This window comes from Macaca mulatta, chromosome 2 (genome assembly GCF_049350105.2).
Source record: "Macaca mulatta isolate MMU2019108-1 chromosome 2, T2T-MMU8v2.0, whole genome shotgun sequence".
In the NCBI taxonomy this organism is placed as follows: Eukaryota; Metazoa; Chordata; class Mammalia; order Primates; family Cercopithecidae; genus Macaca; species Macaca mulatta.
In genome coordinates, this window is record NC_133407.1 from 44,671,963 (window position 1) to 44,691,283 (window position 19,321).

General features: G+C 44.8%; 1 protein-coding gene across 8 annotated transcripts in view; it reads left to right on the forward strand.

The window, feature by feature from the left end:
* LOC114676259 (uncharacterized) overlaps positions 1-19,321 on the forward strand; it is a 91,529-nt gene that overhangs the window by 36,510 nt on the left and 35,698 nt on the right. The window contains exon 10 of one of the 8 annotated variants that reach the window (XM_077991541.1): positions 567-9,215. The exons of the other annotated variants lie outside the window; for them this stretch is intronic. Within the exon in view, the coding sequence (XP_077847667.1) occupies positions 567-682 (116 nt within the window). The 3' untranslated portion in view covers positions 683-9,215. Of the gene's footprint in view, positions 1-566; positions 9,216-19,321 lie in introns of those variants that run through there. 8 annotated transcript variants of the gene reach the window in all.

The following is a 19,321-nucleotide window of genomic DNA, read 5'->3' on the forward strand; positions in this document are numbered from 1 at the left end:
AGTAAGAAAATTCATCAGACTGGCCAGGTGCAGTGGCTCAAGCCTGTAATCCCAGCACTTTGGGAGGCCGAAGCAGGCAGATAACCTGAGGTCAGGAGTTCAAGACCAGCCTGGCCAACATGGTGAAACCCCGTCTCTACTAAAAAAAAATACCAAAAAAAAATTAGCTGGGTATAGTGGCAGGTACCTATAATCCCAGTGACTCAGGAGGTTGAGTCAGGAGAATCGCTTGAACCCAGGAAGCGGAGGTTGCAGTGAGCCAAGACTGCACCATTGCACTCCAGCCTGGGCCACAAGAGCAAAACTCTATCTCGAAAAAAAAAGAAAGAAAGAAAGAAAATTCATCAGACTGTCTCTGTTATCTGATATAGGCTAATAAAGACTATTAATATAGCCTTGTCACTGGGCGGAGCTAATTTTGGAAAGTCTATTAAAGGAAAAAAAAGAAGAAGAAAGAACCAGGTGAGTTTATAATTTGTTTTTGACAGTGTCTTAGTCAGTTTGGGCTGCTGGAATAGAATACAATAAAGTGAGTGGCTTAAATAGCAAACATTTATTCCCTACAGTTCTGCAGGCTGAGAATTCCAAGATGAAGGCACTGGAGGATTCAGTGTCTGGAGACGGCTGCTTCATAGATGGCTGTTTTTTTCCCAGTGTTCTCTCATGGTGGGTAGAAGGCTAGAGAGCTCTCTGGGGTCTCTTTCCTAAAAGTACTGTGAACCCAGGAAATCGGAGACAAGTCTCAGTTAATTTAGAAAGTTTATTTTGCCAAGATTGGAGATGCGCCCGAGACACAGCCTCAGGAAGTCCAGACGATATGTGCCCAAGATGGTCAGGGCACAGCTTGGTTTTATACATTTAGGGAGACATGAGACATCAATCAATATATGTAAGAAGTACATTGGTTCGGTCTGAAAAGGCGGGACAACTTGGAGCAAAGGCAGGAAGGCTCAAAGCAGGGAGGGAGCTTCCAGGTCACAGATAGGCAATACAAAAACTGTTACATTCTTTTGAGTTTCTGCTTAGCCTTTCCAAAGGAGGCAAATCAGATATGCATCTATCTCAGTGAGCAGAGGAGTGACTTTGAATAGAATGGGAGGCACGTTTGCCTTAAGCAGTTTCCAGCTTGAGTTTTCCTTAGTGATTTTGGGGACCCAAGATACTTTCCTTTTATAATACAAATCCCATTCAATGGGGTCTCTACCCTTATGACCTAATAATCCCCCAGAGGCCTACACTTCATGATTCCATCACATCTGGGTTTAGGATTTCAGTACATGAATTTTAGGGTGACACAAACATTCAGTCCATAACAGAGTTACCACACAGGAGTTGGGACTCCTGTGAAGATGAGAATAATCCGTATCTCCAGGACAAGTGGCCCTGCACTGGGCTGGATGACCTCGGAGGGGAGAGGAACGCTGGGTTGCCAATCCTAACTTGGAATCTAGGCTCAGTATCTTTTACCAGAAAGTGGTAAAAGAACAAAGGAGCATCTAACTGCATCACACTGTGCAGCTACCCCGGCACTGCAGAAAAACCAACGAATCAAGATCTGTTTGGGAGTTTCAAGCCCTCTGAAGGCTCGGGTCAGGCCCTGACCACTCCTATTTCTTGAGCCTTCCCGATTTTAAAAACAAAAATTAATTAATGGCAAGGAAGGTTAAAATAGATGGCATAATGTTTGAAGACTTTATGTTTGATGCAATAACTCTTCTAACACACATAAAATCCCAGTGAATACCTGCATAACATCATTAGGCAACAGTACCAGAAGCTGACTGTGGCCCTTTGTAAATGTGACTCTTCCTATGTGCCATACCCCCAGGGTAACCCTTGCAGGTGTTAAACCCCCCTTAGAAGGTGGATAGTTTGAGAGAAAAGTTAAAAAAAAAAAAAAAAAAAAAAAAAAAGCAGTACAACTACTCATCCTTCAGCTTTTAAATAACAGCATTGTTGAGGCCTATCATGCATGTCCCTGTGAAGAGACCACCAACAGTCTTTGTGTGAGCAATAAAGCTTTTTAATCACCTGGGTGGAGGTGGGCTGAGTCTGAAAAGAGAGTCAGCAAAAGGATATCGGGGTGGGGCCATTTTATAGGATTTGGGTGGGTAGTGAAAAATTACAGTCAAAGGGGGTTGTTCTCTTGAGGGCAGGGGCAGGGCTCACAAGGTGCTCAGTGGGGGAGCTTCTGAGCCAGGAGAAGGAATTTCACAAGGTAATGTCATCAGTTAAGGCAGGAACTGACCATTTTCACTTCTTTTGTGGTTCTTCAATTGCCTCAGGCCATCTGGGTATATGGCAGCCTTGGGCTCAAAGGCCTGACATTCCTATCTTCTTAATAAGAAAAACAAAAGAAGATAGTGGTGAACTGTTGGGGCGGTGAAAATTTTGGGGTCTGGTATGGAGAGATAATGGGCAATGTTTTGAATGGGATTAGGGGCGGCATGGGAACCTAGAGTGGGAGAGATTAAGCTGAAAGGAGATTTTTGTGGTAAGGAGTGATATTGTGGGGTTGTTAGAAGGAGCATTTGTTGTATAGAATGATTGGTGATGGCATGGGTATGGTTTTGTATGAATTGAGAAACTAAATGGAAGACACAGGGTCCAAATAAGAGGAGAAAAACAGGTATTAAAGGACTAAGAATTGGGAGGACCCAAGACATTCAATTAGAGAGTGCCCAAGGGGGTTCAGCATAATTACTTGCTTTGTTGGTGAGTTTTTGGGCTCTATCCTTGAGTTTTTTATGTTGTCATATACCAGACCAGATTGATTTTGGTAAAAACATCTAGAAATATGCAAAGTCCAAGATGGCCAAATAGAAACAGCTCCAGTCTACAGCTCCTAGCATAAGTGACGCAGAAGATGGGTGATTTCTGCATTTCCAACTGAGGTACTGGGTTCATCTCACTGGGGCTTGTCGGACAGTGGGTGCAGGACAGTAGGTGCAGCCCATGGACAGTGAGCCGAAGCTGGGCAAGGTATTGCCTTACCCAGGAAGCACAAGGGGTCAGGGAATTCCCTTTCCTAGCCAAGGGAAGCTGTGACAGACAGCACCTGGAAAATCAGGTCACTCCCACCCTAATACTGTGCTTTTCCAACAGTCTTAGAAAATGGCACATCAGGAGATTATATCCCACACCTGGCTTGGAGGGTCCCATTCCGACAGAGCCTTGCTCACTGCTAACGCAGCAGTCTGAGATCAAACTGCAAGGTGGCAGCGAGGCTGAGGGAGGGGTGCCCACCATTGCTGAGGCTTGAGTAGGTAAACAAAGAGGCTGGGAAGCTCAAACTGGATGGAGCCCACCGAAGCTCAAGGAGGCCTGCCTGCTGCTGTGACTCCACCTCTGGGGGCAGGGCATAGCTGAACAAAAGGCAGCAGAAACTTCTGCAGACTTAAATGTCCCTGTCTGACAGCTTTGAAGAGAGTAGTGGTTCTCCCAGCACAGAGTTTGAGATCTGAGAACGGACAGACTGCCTCCTCAAGTGAGTCCCTGACCCCCAAGTAGCCTAACTGGGAGGCACCTCCCAGTAGAGGCCGAGTGACACCTCATATGGCTGGGTGCCCCTCTGAGACGAAGCTTCCAGAGGAACAATCAGGCAGCAACATTTGCTGTTCTGCAATATTTGCAGTTCTGCAGCCTCCACTAGTGATACCAAGGCAAACAGGGTCTGGAGTGGACCTCCAGCAAACTCCAACAGACCCGCAGCTGAGGGTCCTGACTGTTAGAAGGAAAACCAACAAACAGAAAGGACATCCACACCAAAACCCCATCTGTACGTCACCATCATCAAAGACCAAAGGCAGATAAAACCACAAAGATGGGGAGAAACCAGAGCAGAAAAGCTGAAAATTCTAAAAATCAGAGCACCTCTTCTCCTCCAAAGGAACGCAGCTCCTCGCTACCAATTAAACAAAGCTGGATGGAGAATGACTTTGACGAGTTGAGAGAAGAAGGCTTTGGAAGATCAGTAATAACAAACTTCTCTTAGCTAAAGGAGGATGTTCGAACCCATTGCAAAGAAGCTAAAAACCTTGAAAAAAGATTGGATGAATGGCTAACTAGAATAAACAGCATAGAGAAGAACTTAAATGACCTTTTGGAGCTGAAAACCATGGCACGAGAACTACGTGATACATGCACAAGTGTCAGTAGCCAATTCGATCAACTGGAAGAAAAGGTATCAGTGATTGAAGATCAAATGAATGAAATGAAGTGAGAAGAGAAGTTTAGAGAAAAAAGAGTAAAAAGAAATGAACAAAGCCTCCAAGAAATATGGGACTATGTGAAAAGACTAAATCTACGTCTGATTGGTGTACCTGAAAGTGACGGGGAGAATGGAACCAAGTTGGAAAACATTCTTCAGGATATTATCCGGGAGAATTTCCCCAACCTAGCAAGGCAGGTCAACATTCAAATTCAGGAAATACAGAGAACACCACAAAGATACTCCTCTAGAAGAGCAACTCCAAGACACATAATTGTCAGATTCACCAAAGTTGAAATGAAGGAAAAAATGTTAAGGGCAGCCAGAGAGAAAGGTCAGGTTACCCACAAAGGGAAGCCCATCAGACTAACAGCGGATCTCTTGGCAGAAACTCTACAAGCCAGAAGAGAGTAGGGGCTGATATTCAACATTCTGAAAGAAAATAATTTTCAACCCAGGATTTCACATCCAGCCAAACTGAGCTTCATAAGTGAAGGAGAAATAAAATTCTTTACAGACAAGCAAATGTTGAGAGATTTTGTCACCACCAGGCCTGCCTTACAAGAGCTCCTGAAGGAAGCACTAAACATGGAAAGGAACAACTGGTACCAGCCACTGCAAAAACATGCCAAATTGTAAAGACCATAGATGCTAGGAAGAAACTGCATCAACTAATGAGCAAAATAACCAGCTAACATCATAATGACAGGATCAAATTCACACATAACAATATTAACCTTAAATGTAAATTAACCGATCCCACAGAAATACAAACTAACATCAGAGAATACTATAAATGGTCCAATTAAAAGACACAGACTGGCAAATTGGATAAAGAGTTAAGACCCATCAGTGTGCTGTATTTAGGAGACCCATCTCATGTGCAGAGACACACATAGGCTCAAAATACAGGGATGGAGGAAGATCTATCAAGCAAATGGAAAACAAAAAAAAGCAGGGGTTGCAATCCTAGTCTCTGATAAAACAGACTTTAAACCAACAAAGATCAAAAGAGACAAAGAAGGCCATTACATAATGATAAAGGGATCAATTCAACAAGAAGAGCTAACTATCCTAAATATGTATGCACTCAATACAGGAGCACCCAGATTCATAAAGCAAGTCCTTAGAGACCTACAAAGGGACTTGGACTCCCACACAATAATAATGGGAGACTTTGACATCCCACTGTCAACATTAGACAGGTCAACAAGACAGAAAGTTAACAAGGATATCCAGGAATTGAACTCAGCTCTGCACCAAGCAGACCTAATAGACATCTACAGAACTCTCCACCCCAAATCAACAGAATATACATTCTTCTCAGCATGACATCACATGTATTCCAAAATTGACCACATAGTTGGAAGTAAAGCACTCCTCAGCAAATGTAAAAGAATAGAAATATAACAGACTGTCTCTCAGACCATAGTGCAATCAAACTAGAACTCAGGATTAAGAAACACTCAAAACCGAACAACCACATGGAAACTGAACAACCTGCTCCTGAATGACTACTGGGTACATAATGAAATGAAGGCAGAAATAAAGATGTTCTTTGAAACCAATGAGAACAAAGACACAACATACCAGAATCTCTGGGACACATTTAAAGCAGTGTGTAGAGGGAAATTTATAGCACTAAATGCCCACAAGAGAAAGCAGGAAAGATCTAAAAGTGATACCCTGACATCACAATTAAAAGAACTAGAGAAGCAGGAGCAAACACATTCAAAAGCTAGCAGAAGGCAAGAAATAACTAAGATCAGAGCAGAAGCGAAGGAGATAGAGACACAAAAAACCCTTCAAAAAATCAATGAATCCAGGAGCTGGTTGTTTGAAAAGATCAACAAAATTGGTAGACTGCTAGCAAGACTAATAAAGAAGAAAAGAGAGAAGAATCAAATAGATGTAATGATAAAGGGGCTATCACCACCGATCCCACAGAAATACAAACTAACATCAGAGAATACTATAAACACCTCTACGCAAATAAACTAGAAAATCTAGAAGAAATGGATAAATTCCTGGACACATACACCCTCCCAAGACTAAACCAGGAAGAAGTTGAATCCCTGAATAGATCAATAACAGGATCTGAAATTGAGGCAATAATTAAGAGCCTACCAACCAAAAAAAGTCCAGGACCAGACGGATTCACAGCCAAATTCTACCAGAGGTACAAGGAGGAGTTGGTACCATTCCTTCTGAAACTATTCCAATCAATAGAAAAAGAGAGAATCCTCCCTAATTCATTTTATGAGGCCAGCATCACCCTGATACCAAAGCCTGGCAGAGACACAACAAAAAAAAGAATTTTAGACCAATATCCCTGATGAACATCAATTCAAAAATCCTCAATAAAATACTGGCAAACCAACTCCAGCAGCATATCAAAAAGCTTATCCACCACAATCAAGTGGGCTTCATCCCTGGGATGCAAGGCTGGTTCAACATACACAAATCAATAAATGTAATCCATCCTATAAACAGAACCAAAGACAAAAACCACATGATTATCTCAACAGATGCAGAAAAGGCCTTCCACAAAATTCAACAGCCCTTCATGCTACAAACTCTCAATAAATTAGGTATTGGTGGGACGTATCTCAAAATAATAAAGAGCTATTTATTACAAACCCACAGCCAATATCATACTGAATGGGCAAAACTGGAAGCATTCCCTTTGAAAACTGGTACAATACAGGTATGCCCTCTCTCACCACTCCTATTCAATGTAGCGTTGGAAGTTCTGGCCAGGGCAATCAAGCAGGAGAAAGAAATAAAGGATATTCAATTAGGGAAAAAGGAAGTCAAATTGTCCCTGTTTGCAGATGACATGATTGTATGTTTAGAAAACCCCATTGTCTCAGCCCAAAATCTCCTTAAGCTGATAAGCAACTTCAGCAAAGTCTCAGGATACATAATCAATGTGCAAAAATCACAAGCATTCCTATACACCAATAACAGGCAAACAGAGAGCCAAATCATGAGTGAGCTCCCATTCACAATTGCTTCATAGAGAATAAAATAGCTAGGAATCCAACTTACAAGGGATGTGAAGGACCTCTTCAAGGAGAACTACAAACCACTGCTCAACAAAATAAAAGAGGACACAAACAAATGGAAGAACATTCCATGCTCATGAATAGGAAGAATCAATATCATGAAAATGGCCATACTCCCCAAGATAATTTATAGATTCAATGCCATCCCCATCAAGCTACCAATGACTTTCTTCACAGAATTGGAAATAACTTACTTTAAAGTTCACATAGAACCAAAAAAGAGCCTGCATTGCCAAGACAACCCTAAGCCAAAAGAACAAAGCTGGAGGCATCACGCTACCTGACTTCAAACTATACTACAAGGCTACAGTAACCAAAACAGCATGGTACTGGTACCAAAACAGAGATATAGACCAATGGAACAGAACAGAGCCCTCAGAAATAATACCACACATCTACAACCATCTGATCTTTGACAAATCTGACAAAAACAAGAAATGGGGAAAGGATTCCCTATTTAATAAATGGTGCTGGTAAAACTGGGTAGCCATATGTAGAAAGCTGAAACTAGATCCCTTCATTACACCTTATAGAAAAGTTAATTCGAGATGGATTAAATACTTAAATGTCAGACCTAAAACCATAAAAACTCTAGAAGAAAACCTAGGCAATACCATTCAGGACATAGGCATGGTCAAGGACTTCATGTCTAAAACACCAAAAGCAATGGGAACAAAATTAATTAATTAATTAAACTAAAGAACTTCTGCACAGCAAAAGAAACTACCATCAGAGTGAACAGGCAACCTATAGAATGGGAGAAAAGTTTTGCAGTCTACCCATCTGACAAAGGGTTAATATCCAGAATCTACAAAGAACTTAAACAAATTTACAAGAAAAAAATCAAACAACCCCATCAAAAAGTGGGCAAAGGATATGAACAGACACTTCTCAAAACAAGACATTTACGCAGCCAACAGACACATGAAAAAATGCTCATCATCACTGGCCATCAGAGAAATGCAAATCAAAACCACAATGAGATACCATCTCACACCAGTTAGAATGGCAATCATTAAAAAGTCAGGAAATGACAGGTGTTCAGAGGATGTGGAGAAATATGAACACTTTTACACTGTTGGTAGGACTGTGAACTAGTTCAACCATTGTGGAAGACAGTGTGGCAATTCCTCAAGGATCTAGAACTAGAAATACCATTTGACCCAGCCATCCCATTTATAGGTATATACAAAAAGGATTATAAATCATGCTGCTATAAAGACACATGCACATGTATGTTTATTGTGACACAATTCACAATAGCAAAGACTTGGAACCAAGCCAAATGTTCATCAATGATAGACTGGATTAAGAAAATGTGGCACATATATACCATGGAATACTATGCAGCCGTAAAAAAGGATGAGTTCATGTCCTTTGTAGGGACATGGATGAACCTGGATACCATGATTCTGAGTCAACTATCGCAAGGACAGAAAACCAAACACTGCGTGTTCTCACTCATAGGTGGGAATTGAACAATGAGAACACTTGGACACAGATTGAGGAACACCACACACCGGGAACTGTGGTGGGGTGAGGGTAGAGGGGAGGGATAGCATTAGGAGATATACCTAATGTAAATGATGAGTTAATGGGTGCAGCACACCAATGTGGCACATGTATACATATGTAACAAACCTGCACATTGTGCACATGTACCCTACAACTTAAAGTATAATAAAAAAATTCTCATAAAAAAATGAAATATGACCAGGCACAGTGGCTCACGCCTGTAATCCCAGCTCTTTGGGAGGCCGAGGCAGGCAGATCACGAGGTCAGGAGATCGAAACCATCCTGGCTAACAGTGTGAAACCCCGTCTCTACTAAAAATACAAAAAATTAGCCGGGTGTGGTGGCAGGTGCCTGTAGTCCCAGCTACTCGGAGGCTGAGGCAGGAGAATGGCGTGAACATGAGAGGCAGAGCTTGCAGTGAGCCGAGATCACGCCACTGCACTCCAGCCTGGGCGACAAAGTGAGACTCCATCTCAAAAAAAAAAAAAAAAGAAGGAAATATGCAGCGTCCTCCTGTTTTAGCAGTGAGTAAGTCAAGGCCTATTCCTGTCTTCTTATGTTCATAATAAGAAAAACAAAACAAAATAGTAGTGAAGTGTTGGTGTCATGAGGGGAAGAGGAAGCTGTTCGGTTCTATTTGCAAATTGAATTTTGTGAGTAAGGAAAACTAGTATGCATGTGCCTGTCCAGTTAGCAGGTAAACACATGTAGGTGGAGGAGCCACAGAGGAAGAAGAGATTTTTTAAAGGCAAAACTGGAAATGTAAACTGAAAAGATGAGGAGAAAAACTGGTCTTGAGGGACAGAAGTTGGAAGGCTAGCTGCTTCTTTAGTTACCTTATTAGCATAAGTGTTGCCTTGAGTGATGAGATCTGATGCCTGTTGATGGCCCTTGCAGTGAATGACCCTAACTTCCTTGCAAGTAGAGCAGCTTTAAGAAGAGTTTTTATTATGGAGGCATTAATGATGGAGGACGTTTGTGTAGTGAGGAAATCTCTTTCTGCCCATAAAACAACATGGTGGTGCAGGATATGGAAGGCATATTTAGAGTCAGTATAAATATAAATATTGACGTGTAGTCCCTTTGCAGAAGTGAGGGCCTAAGTTAAGGCAATGAGTTCGGCTTGCTGAGAGGTAGTGGAGCGGGGCAGAAGGGTAGCCCCAAGGATAGACGTGGAAGATACTTTAGCATAGCCTACCTTTGCTGGTGGGTGGTGATTGGGTCTGGAAGAACTATCATCAATAAACCAAGTGTGGTCTGGGTGGGGAACAGGAAAGAGGGAAATATGGGGAAATGGGGAGAATGAATGATTTAGTTAGGATGGCAAAACCAGGTATCCAAAGGGGAAAGTACCTAACCATGCCTATGAAGGAAAGGAGTTGTTGGTTTGTAGAAGGGGGTTGGGGTTTGGAAGATTAGCCAGACACAATCAGCAGGGAGAGCATGTGTGTTTTTATGAAGAATTATGCTGAGATAGGTAACGGATGAGGAAGAAATTTGGGCTTGACTGAAGTAATGGGGGCTGTCCCTGAAGCCTTGTGGCAGTACAGCCCAGGTAAATTGCTGAGGCTGATGGGTGTCAGGGTCAGTTCAAGAGAAAGTGAAGAGAGGCTGGGATGAAGGGTGCAAAGGAATAGTAAAGAAAGCATGTTTGAGATTCAGAACAGAATACTGGGTTGTGGAGGGAGGTATTGAGGATAGGAGAGGATATGGGTTTGGCACTACGGGGTGGAGAGGCAAGACAATTTGGTTGATAAGGTGCAGATCCTGAACTAACCTGTAAGCCTTGTCCAGTTTTTGGACAGGTAAAATGGGGGAATTGTAAGGTGAGTTTATAGGCTTTAGAAGCCCATGCTATAGCAGGCGAGTGATAACAGGCCAGGCATTCCTCCAGGACCTCCTTCCCCAGGATCTTGTTTCAAGTACCAGAAATCTGGCCACTGGGTCAAGTTATGCCCGCAGCCTGGGATTCCTCCTAAGCCATGTCCCATCTATGTGGGACTCCACTGGAAACTGGACTGTCCAACTCACCTGGCAGCCACTCCCAGAGCCCCTGGAACTCTGGCCCAAGGCTCTCTGACTGACTGCTTCCCAGATGTTGTAGGCTTAGCGGCTGAAGACGGATGCCTAATCGCCTGAAAAGCCTCCTGGACCATCGCAGATGGAAAAGAAGGTAATGTGCAGTGGGCAGCCTCTGTATTGATTAAGAATGGGACAGACTTACCCTCCACTGTAAGAGTTACCCAAAGCATCTGTGATAACAGGCTTTAACCTTTTTAAAGCCTGCTGTGGAATGGGATATTGGCGTTGAGTGGGGTAAGGGTGATTAGGTTTTAATGGAATGATAAGGGGTGCATGATTGGTCACCAAGGTAGGTGTAGAAGTATCTTATATTTGTGGATTAAGGTAGGGAGACACAAGGGGAGTCTGCGAAGGAGGCTTTGAACTGGGGAAAAGGGGAGCAATGAGGTGTGGCCGCCAGATGGGCCATGAACTGGGCTAGGTTTTTATATTTGATGAGAAAGAGCCTAAATGCTAACTGATTTGGGAGAGGTTGGATAAAGAAAAAGGGGCATTAACCTTGACTATGCCTTCAGCTCCAGCCACTTTAAGAGGAAATTGTTGGGCAGGTCGGGTAGGGCTAGTCGTGGAATGAAACTGTAAGCCGGAGCAGGTATGAGGAAGGGAGGTGATAAAAGGATTATAGGGTCGGGGAGCGGAGGCTGAGGAAGAATTGGGACCTGGCTCGGCCTGGCGAGGAGCAGCCTGGGGAGGAGGGGAGAGGTCAGATGGGTCCGTAGAAAAGGAAGATTGAAAAGACTCAGCGACACTTGGAGTTGGTAAAGGATCAAGGCAGGCATCCCCGCGGTGATCAGACACCACTGAAATGTGAGTGAATAATCAAGCAGGCGTCCTGGCAGTGATTAAACACCAAGGGAAGACTGTCTTCCAGAGTCCGTGACCGATACTGGAGTTTTGGGTTCACAGCTAAAATGCATCTCCTCTGTCTCTACCAGAAAAGGAAAGGAACTGAAATTAAGGGAAGGGAGAGATTGAAGGGTGGTGCCGATATTGAAAGGAGAAAGAGGTTGAGGGATAGTAAGAGAGGTTGGAGAAGAGAGTAAAAAGAGGCCGCTTACTCGATTTAAAATTGGCGCTATGTTCCTTGGGCTGGTTGGTCTGAGGACCCGAGGTCTTAGGTGGATCTTTCTCATAGAGCAAATAGCAGGAGGACAGGGGATTGATCTCCCAAAGGAGGTCCCCCATCTGAGTCACAGCACCAAATGTCACGTGGGTTCGTGTGAAGAGACCACCAACAGGCTTTGTGTGAGCAATAAAGCTTTTTAATCACCTGGGTGCAGGTGGGTTGAGTCTGAAGAGTCAGCAAAGGGAGTTAGGAGTGGGGCAGTTTTATAGGATTTGGGTAGCTTGGGCTCAGAGGTCTGACAAGGCCCAAGTTACAACAGTGCCTTTCAGCTACTAATACTCCATTACAGACAAAGGAGGCAGCCCTGAGCTTACAAAATGAGGGGCTTATATGGGGGAGAGAAACCCTGGGGGTGTTTGTTGGTTAACTCTGCGGCATATCACCCTGTGGAGTTTATGGTACCGGAGGGTGTAGGTAAAGTTTGTCTATGCATGACCTCCCGCTGTGTGGTCCGGATGGTTTGTAATTGGGGTTTGCTTTATAGCAGTAAGGCCTGATAGGTAAAGTCTGCTGGCTTCACCGTGGTGCCTAGATAAGGGCTTAGAAATGTAAAAAGGCTTGGGGAAGGGGAGTGGTGTTGGCGATACCAAGAATCTCTTTTGGGGGTGGTTTGTCTCTAACATTCCAGCCTTTTAATAGGTAATGGAGAGGGACAGCATTGTCGTTTGGCTACTTCCTACTGGGAAGGGGCTACGGTTATGGGGGGAGGCTGGACGGTAGGGACTGCTGTTCTTGGAGCTATTGGTATTCCTGGAGCAGCATCATATTTTGTGTTGTCCAGTGGGTGAAGGCTCTGATATGGTCCTGTAAAAACTGGATTAGAAGGCATAGGAGACATGAGCCAAATGCTAGAAAGAGAAGAACGATTATGGCAGGGCCTAGGAGGGGCATTAGCCATGGAAACCAGGTACTAAAGGACCAGGAGGGCCACGCTGGCCATCGGGGGACATTTTTCTTAATTTTTTTGTTCAGTTCGTTAGTCTTTTTACAGCATCTTGTACTAAGCCAGATTGGTTAAGATAAAAGCAACACTGTTTATCTAGAAAAAGGCAGAGTCCTCCTTTTTTGGCTGTGAGTAGGTTTAAGCCTCGGCGGTTTTGAAGAACTACTGCTGCTAAAGAATCTATTTGCGATTGGAAAGTTGTAATGGATTTAGCTATGTCTGCCAAGCTATTTGTGAGGTCTTTGGAGAGGGATTGGTAATAGGAAACGGAGGTGGCTAATCTCGCAATCGCAGTTCCAACTTCTGTAATTATTCCGAGGGCTACTAACAGAGGTATGAGTTGTATAGCATGGCAGTGTCGGATAGGGGTATTAACTGGGATTGGTAGGGTCTGGTCTCCTAGGGCAACGTTGATTTTTGGACTGAGGAAAACCAGGGTGCAGGTGCCTCTCCAGTTAGAGGGGAGGCAAATATAAGTTGAGGTACCACAGAGGAAAAGTATGCCTTGGCTTGGTACAGAGAACTTGTTGTGTATGCTGAAAAGATATACTATTTTGTTATTTTCATGCATCCATACTTCTAGGGTCCTGGCTAGGGCTGCTGCTGTAAGTGGTTGTAAAGAAGTGTTTGGTTTCGGCTGGGAGGCTTTTGGGCTGTTTTTTCCCAATGTAAGAGGAAGGGCTTTTTCTTTTTTTTTTACTAAGATTCATGTGGAGGTGTTGCTGGATGTTGGGATAAGGAGACAGTTGCTGGTGGTGGGTGCAGGAATGGTGCATGGAGAGGGGAGTGAAGGGTAGAGGGATAAACAGGGGAGATGTGGCCATTGCAGGGCTCTGAATTTTTGTTAAGGAGGTGGGAGGTGTCAAGGGTGGGGGTGCTAGAGAAAGGAAGCCTATCTTTATTGTTGGCAGCTTTGACAGTAGTATGTTTGGTGGAAGGTTTGAGTTGTAGGGTATAGTTGCACAGTTTGGAATTTAGGTGGCTGAGAGGACTGCCAGAGGGTAGATGTTGTTGGATGCACAGTGGTGCTGGATAAGATAAGATTGTGTGGTTGTTATGGCTCCTAATATGGGTTTTATTACAGCTGTGGTAGGGGGACAGGTTGGGGATAGGTTGCGTAAGTAGGGATGTAAGGTTGTAACAGCTGGACCAAACTTGCTAGCTAACTGGGGGGAGATTTTTGTTAATGCCTGTATGTTGAGTTTGAGGGGGCTGTTAATAAGGATTTTAGGATGGTAGGTTACTTGGGTGGAAGTTCAGTTATAGGCTGAGACAGGGATTGTATTGTATGTTGTGGAGAGGAGGGATACGCAGAGCCAGCAGTCTCTTGCCACGGAGGAACTGGAGTTTTTTAGTTTCTGTGTAGGTCTTTAGGGGTTGTAGGTATTGGTTGGGCTGAAAGAAGGGTTGGGGTATTGATTATGGGACAGTTTCGAAAGGCAGAGAGTGAGCAGAAAAGTAAGTAGTTTGATTTTATCCAGAGTGAAGCCATAGAGAGAGCCTTGGAGGAAAAGGTCGGTTTTCCACACAAAACAGGCTTCCAGGGTGTTGTTCTGTGTGTGGAACCAGGAAATATTCTGTGAGAAGCGTGAAGGAAGAGAGTGAAATGGCAGGATAGACAAAAGCAGGGCATCTAGGGAGGCTGTGGGAATGCTTGTTTGTGAGTGATTGTAATTTTTGCTGTAAGGATAAAGATTAGGCAGAAGGCTAAAGTGAGAGAGAACTTTTGGCTGGTATCCCAATTGGAAGGAGTCACACTATATAATTTTACTGTAAACAATAGGGTAAGTAGTATAATAGATGGGGAATGCAGGCCTCCTTGAGAGGAGGCAGCAGAGCATATATGTCAGTTTGAAGTTACGTTTTTTAGTGAGGTGAATAGGTGAGGGAAGAAGTATGGGCGGAGGAGAAGATACAGGGGACGTGCATTAATATGGAAGGATTGGTGGAGAGATGTCAGGATTCTGTCGGTTTGGCCCTGGGGAAAGACTAGCTTCTGGTCCTTAACTCTCCAGCCCCCCTGGAGGAAGGCTCCTTGTAGTAATGAGGCTTTTTCAGTGGGGGAATATTGAGGTTGGATTGCAGGGGTAATGAGGAGGAGGGAGGCAGGAGCAGAAGAAAGGGAGGCTACTGTTGCTGCCTTATCGGTCTTTCTGTTCCCTCTTGAGATTTTATCTCTTCCTGTTTGATGTCACCAACAGTGTATAACTCCCACTTCGGTTGGGAGGTGTGCTGCCTGAAGGAGTTGGTAAATAAGGGGGCCGTTAGTGATGGGGGTCCCTTTGGCAGTAAGAAATCCTCTCTCATGCCAGATGGCAGTGTGGGAATGAAGAATGTGATATACACATTTGGAGTCTGTGTAAATGTTGACTCGTTTGCCTTTGGAGAGGGTTAGGGCTCTGGTGAGAGCTGTCACTTCTGTTTTCTGACAGGAGGTGACTGCAGGTAGGGGCTTAGCTTTGATTACTCAGTTAAGGGAAGCAACCGCATACCCAGCCATTTTTTGGGGAGCCAGTGGGCCCGGAAGAGGAGCCATCTCTAAATGGCTGGTCATCGGGGTTGGTGAGAGGCTCAGAGGAAATGTTTGGAAAGTGTGGCTGCAGGTAATCTAGGATGTCAGGGTAAGAATGAGTAGGAGGGGAAGCAGATACAGAGAGTAAGGATGCTGGGTTGAGGGGAGCACTTTTGGCAAGCCTGAATTTAGGATTTTTGATAAAGAAGGCATGGAGTAATTGAATTTGGGAAGGAGGAAGGGAGCCTAACGCTCAAGGGGAGAGGAGATCCTGTATATTATGAGGACTGTAAATGGTGGTATTTTCACTGAATGTTAGTTTTTTGCTTTTTTAGAGTTAAAGTGGCCGCTGCTGCTAGCCTTTTAAGACAGGTTGGCTGTGTTGTTTAACTGTGTAGAGAAGTAGGCTACAGGGAGCAAAGGAAGGAGGATTTCCTTTTTGTTGTCATAAGACACCGAGGGCTGTTCCTCGGCTTTTGGCAGTATAGACAGTGAAAGTTTGGGAGATATCAGGTAAGGACAGAGCTGGTGCAGTGACAAGAGTGGTTTGGAGTTTGTGGAAGCTGGGGAGTATGATATGTGAGCAATTTAGGGGTTTATTGAGAGGGCCTTTGGCCACTTTACAGAGGGGGCGAGCTAGGAGGGCAAAGTTGGGAATCCATAGTTTAAAGAAGCCTGCTAACCCTAGGAAGGAAAGGATTTCGCTTTTGGAGGAGGGAGCGGGTAGATGATATATTAATGCTGCTTGGGCTGGCCTCAGCCCGGGCATCAGGGGAAAGTTGAATTTCTAAGTAGGTCACCGTGGAGGTGGAGAGTAGTGTGGAGTTTTGAAAGGATGTCTCTCTGCCTAGGAGCGGAGTTGGACGTGAGGGCAGGACTAAGAAAGAGTGAGTGAAGGGAAAGGTGTGCAGGGAGCAGAAGAATGGAGCAGGGGCTCGGGGTGTGGAGACTTGTCCATCAATTCCTCCAACAGAGACCTGGGAGGACTTGGTGCGTTCTGAAAAATTAGGTAAAGCAGAGTAGGTTGTCCTGGTATTAATTAGAAAAAACATACCGGCCTACCTGCCACCATCAGGGTTACCCTTGGCTCGGATGAAGTGATGGTAGTGGCCGGGGCTTCCATTCCAGGGAACCATCAGTCTTCAGTGGCAAGGCCAATGAGATCCTAGCAGCAGGTTTTGGCTGGCCCAGGAAGGGATGGGGGCGGTCCTTGTGGGGGCTGCTCACAGTCCAACTTCCAGTGGGGTCCTCCGCAGAGGGGGCACAGCCTGGTGGGCTTACCTGGGTTAGGGCATTGTCTGGATTAGTGGCCTTCACTGCCACACTTGAAACAAGTGCCAGGTGGAGGTGGATTGCTAGGAGGTTTCCGTGTGGAGCTGTGGCCCGGTGGGCCTGCAGGGCCCCTGATGGCAGAGGTAAGCATTTGAAACTCTGCCTGTTTTTGCCTTTTTTTCCTCATCACAGCTGTTAAAGACTTTGAAGGCTAAACTAAGAAGGTCTCATTGTGGGGTTTGAGGGCCGTCGTCAACCTTCTGAAGCTTGCGCTGAATATTGGGGGTTTTGGCTGGGGACTGCCTTTGCACCAGTAGGCTGGGCAGGAGCCTGGTGATGAATGGTATCAGCATGTACCTGAGCTAGGGTACCGATACGGTCCCAGTGTTCTGGGGTGAGGGTGAAAGAGAGAATAACGCAGAGGTCATGCCAGGTTAGTTCATAAGACTGGGTAAGGTACTGAAATTCCCTAATATTAAGAGGTAGGGTCCTCTGGAAATGAACCGAGTCTTTTGTTAATTAGAGAGAGATCACTGAGGGAAAACGGAACATGAATTTTAACAATACCTTCAGCTCTTGCTACTTCCTGGAGAGGAAGCAAGGGAGCTGGTTGCTGAGCATGTTGGGCCTGAGGGTGGGCGAGGGGCGGCAACAGAGAGGACTCAGAGTCAGAAGCAGGATGGTTAGAGAGAGGGAGAGAGAGAGGTAGAGCTGGAGTGGGGACATATGGTGGAGGATTATGATGCTCTCTGGGAGGGGGAAAATCAGTGGGGTCAAAGGAAGAGGAGTCATTGGCTGGGGCTGTGGTGGTGGGGGCAGGAGGCAAGTCAGGTTTGGAGAGGGCAAGGAGGATTTGGAAAGTAGAACAGGACTGACAGAGGGAAGGGTGGGTACGGAGAGTGAAGAAAACCTGAACATAAGGAATTTCAGACCATTTCCCATTGCAATGGCAAAAGTTATTTAAGTTTTTGAGCACATCGGAATAGAAAATGCCATTTTCGGGCCATTAGGAGCCACAGTCCAATTTGTATTGAGGCCATGCAGTATTACAGTAGAAGATAAGCCTTTTAGGGTGGATTTCTGAATGGAGGCTGAGAGCCCTGGGACTGTGGAGGTGACACCCAAGGAGGGTGGCCTTGGAAGGGGCAGACTGAGAGGCTCTCATAGTGAATGGAAGGGGGGTGGGGTAGAGGAAAAAGAGACTGCTGGTGATAAGGACAGCGGGAGAGGGTGTCACCTTTCCCGCGAAACTTGTCTGGAATAGAGGAGGTAATCGCCAAGTCAGACGTCCCTGAAACGGAAGAACCAGCGACGCGGAGGCCGGAGGAAACCCTTGGCCCAGAGTTGGGTCTTTCGGAAACAGAGAGACGGATGGTCAAGGGTTCCGGGGAACGGTAACAGTAACAGTCTCTTTTTCATTCACCCTGGCGGAGGCTTTGATGGTGGATGAGGTCTCCAGCAATGGGAGAGTCTAGGAGATTCTCTGGGTCTTCGGCAGGTTCGGGGAAGGGGAAGTTGGCTGGGAGAGGGGTGATAGGATAGAGAGAGAGAGAGAGAGAGAGAGAAAATCCTGGCCTGAGTCTATCCCCTTCCCGAGTTTCAGCACCAGAATGTAAGGTCAGCCAAGAGGCAGGACAAGAGAGAGAGAGACCCAAGTTCAGGCGAGTAAGTTTATTGAACCTGCCGGCTGCTCCATTACAGACAGAGGAGGCAGCCCTGAGCTTACAAAATGAGGGGTTTATATGGGGGAGAGAGACCCTGGGGTTGTTTGTTGGTTAACTCTGCCACATATCACTTTGTGAAGTGTATGGTACTGGAGGGTGTAGGTAAAGTTTGTTTATGCATGACCTCCCCCTGTGTGGTCTGGATGGTTTGTAATTGGGGTTTGCTTTATAGCAGTAAGGCCTGATAGGTGAAGTCTGCTGGCTTCACTGTGGCGCCTAAATAAGCACTTAGAAATATAAAAACGTTTGTGGGAAAGGGAGGGATGTTGGCAATACCAAGAAGCTTTTTTGGGGGCGGTTTGTCTCTAACACCTCCCTAAATTATTTTATGAAGTCAGTGTCACTCAAATACCAAAACGAGGAAAGGGCATAACCAAAATAGAAAACTACAGACCAATATCCCTGATGAACATAGATACTAAAATCCTTAACAAAATACTAGCTAACTGAATCCAACAACATAACAAAAAGATAATCCACCATGATCAAGTGAGTTTCATACCAGGGATGCAGGGATGGTTTAGCATATGCAAGTCAATAAATGTGAAACACCACAAAAACAGAATTAAAAACAAAAATCAAATGATCATCTCACTAGATGCAGAAAAAAACATTTGACGAAGTCCAGCATGGCTTTATGATTAAAACTCTCATCAAAGTCAGCATACAAGGGACATACGTCAACATAATAAAAGCCATCTATGACAGACCCACAGCCAACTGAATGGGGAAAAGTTGAAAGCATTCCCTCTGAGAACTGGCACAAGAAAAGGATGCCCACTCTCATCATTCCTCTTCAATATAGTACTGGAAGTCCTAGCCAGAGCAATCAGACAAGAGAAAGAAATAAAGGGCATCCAAATTGGTA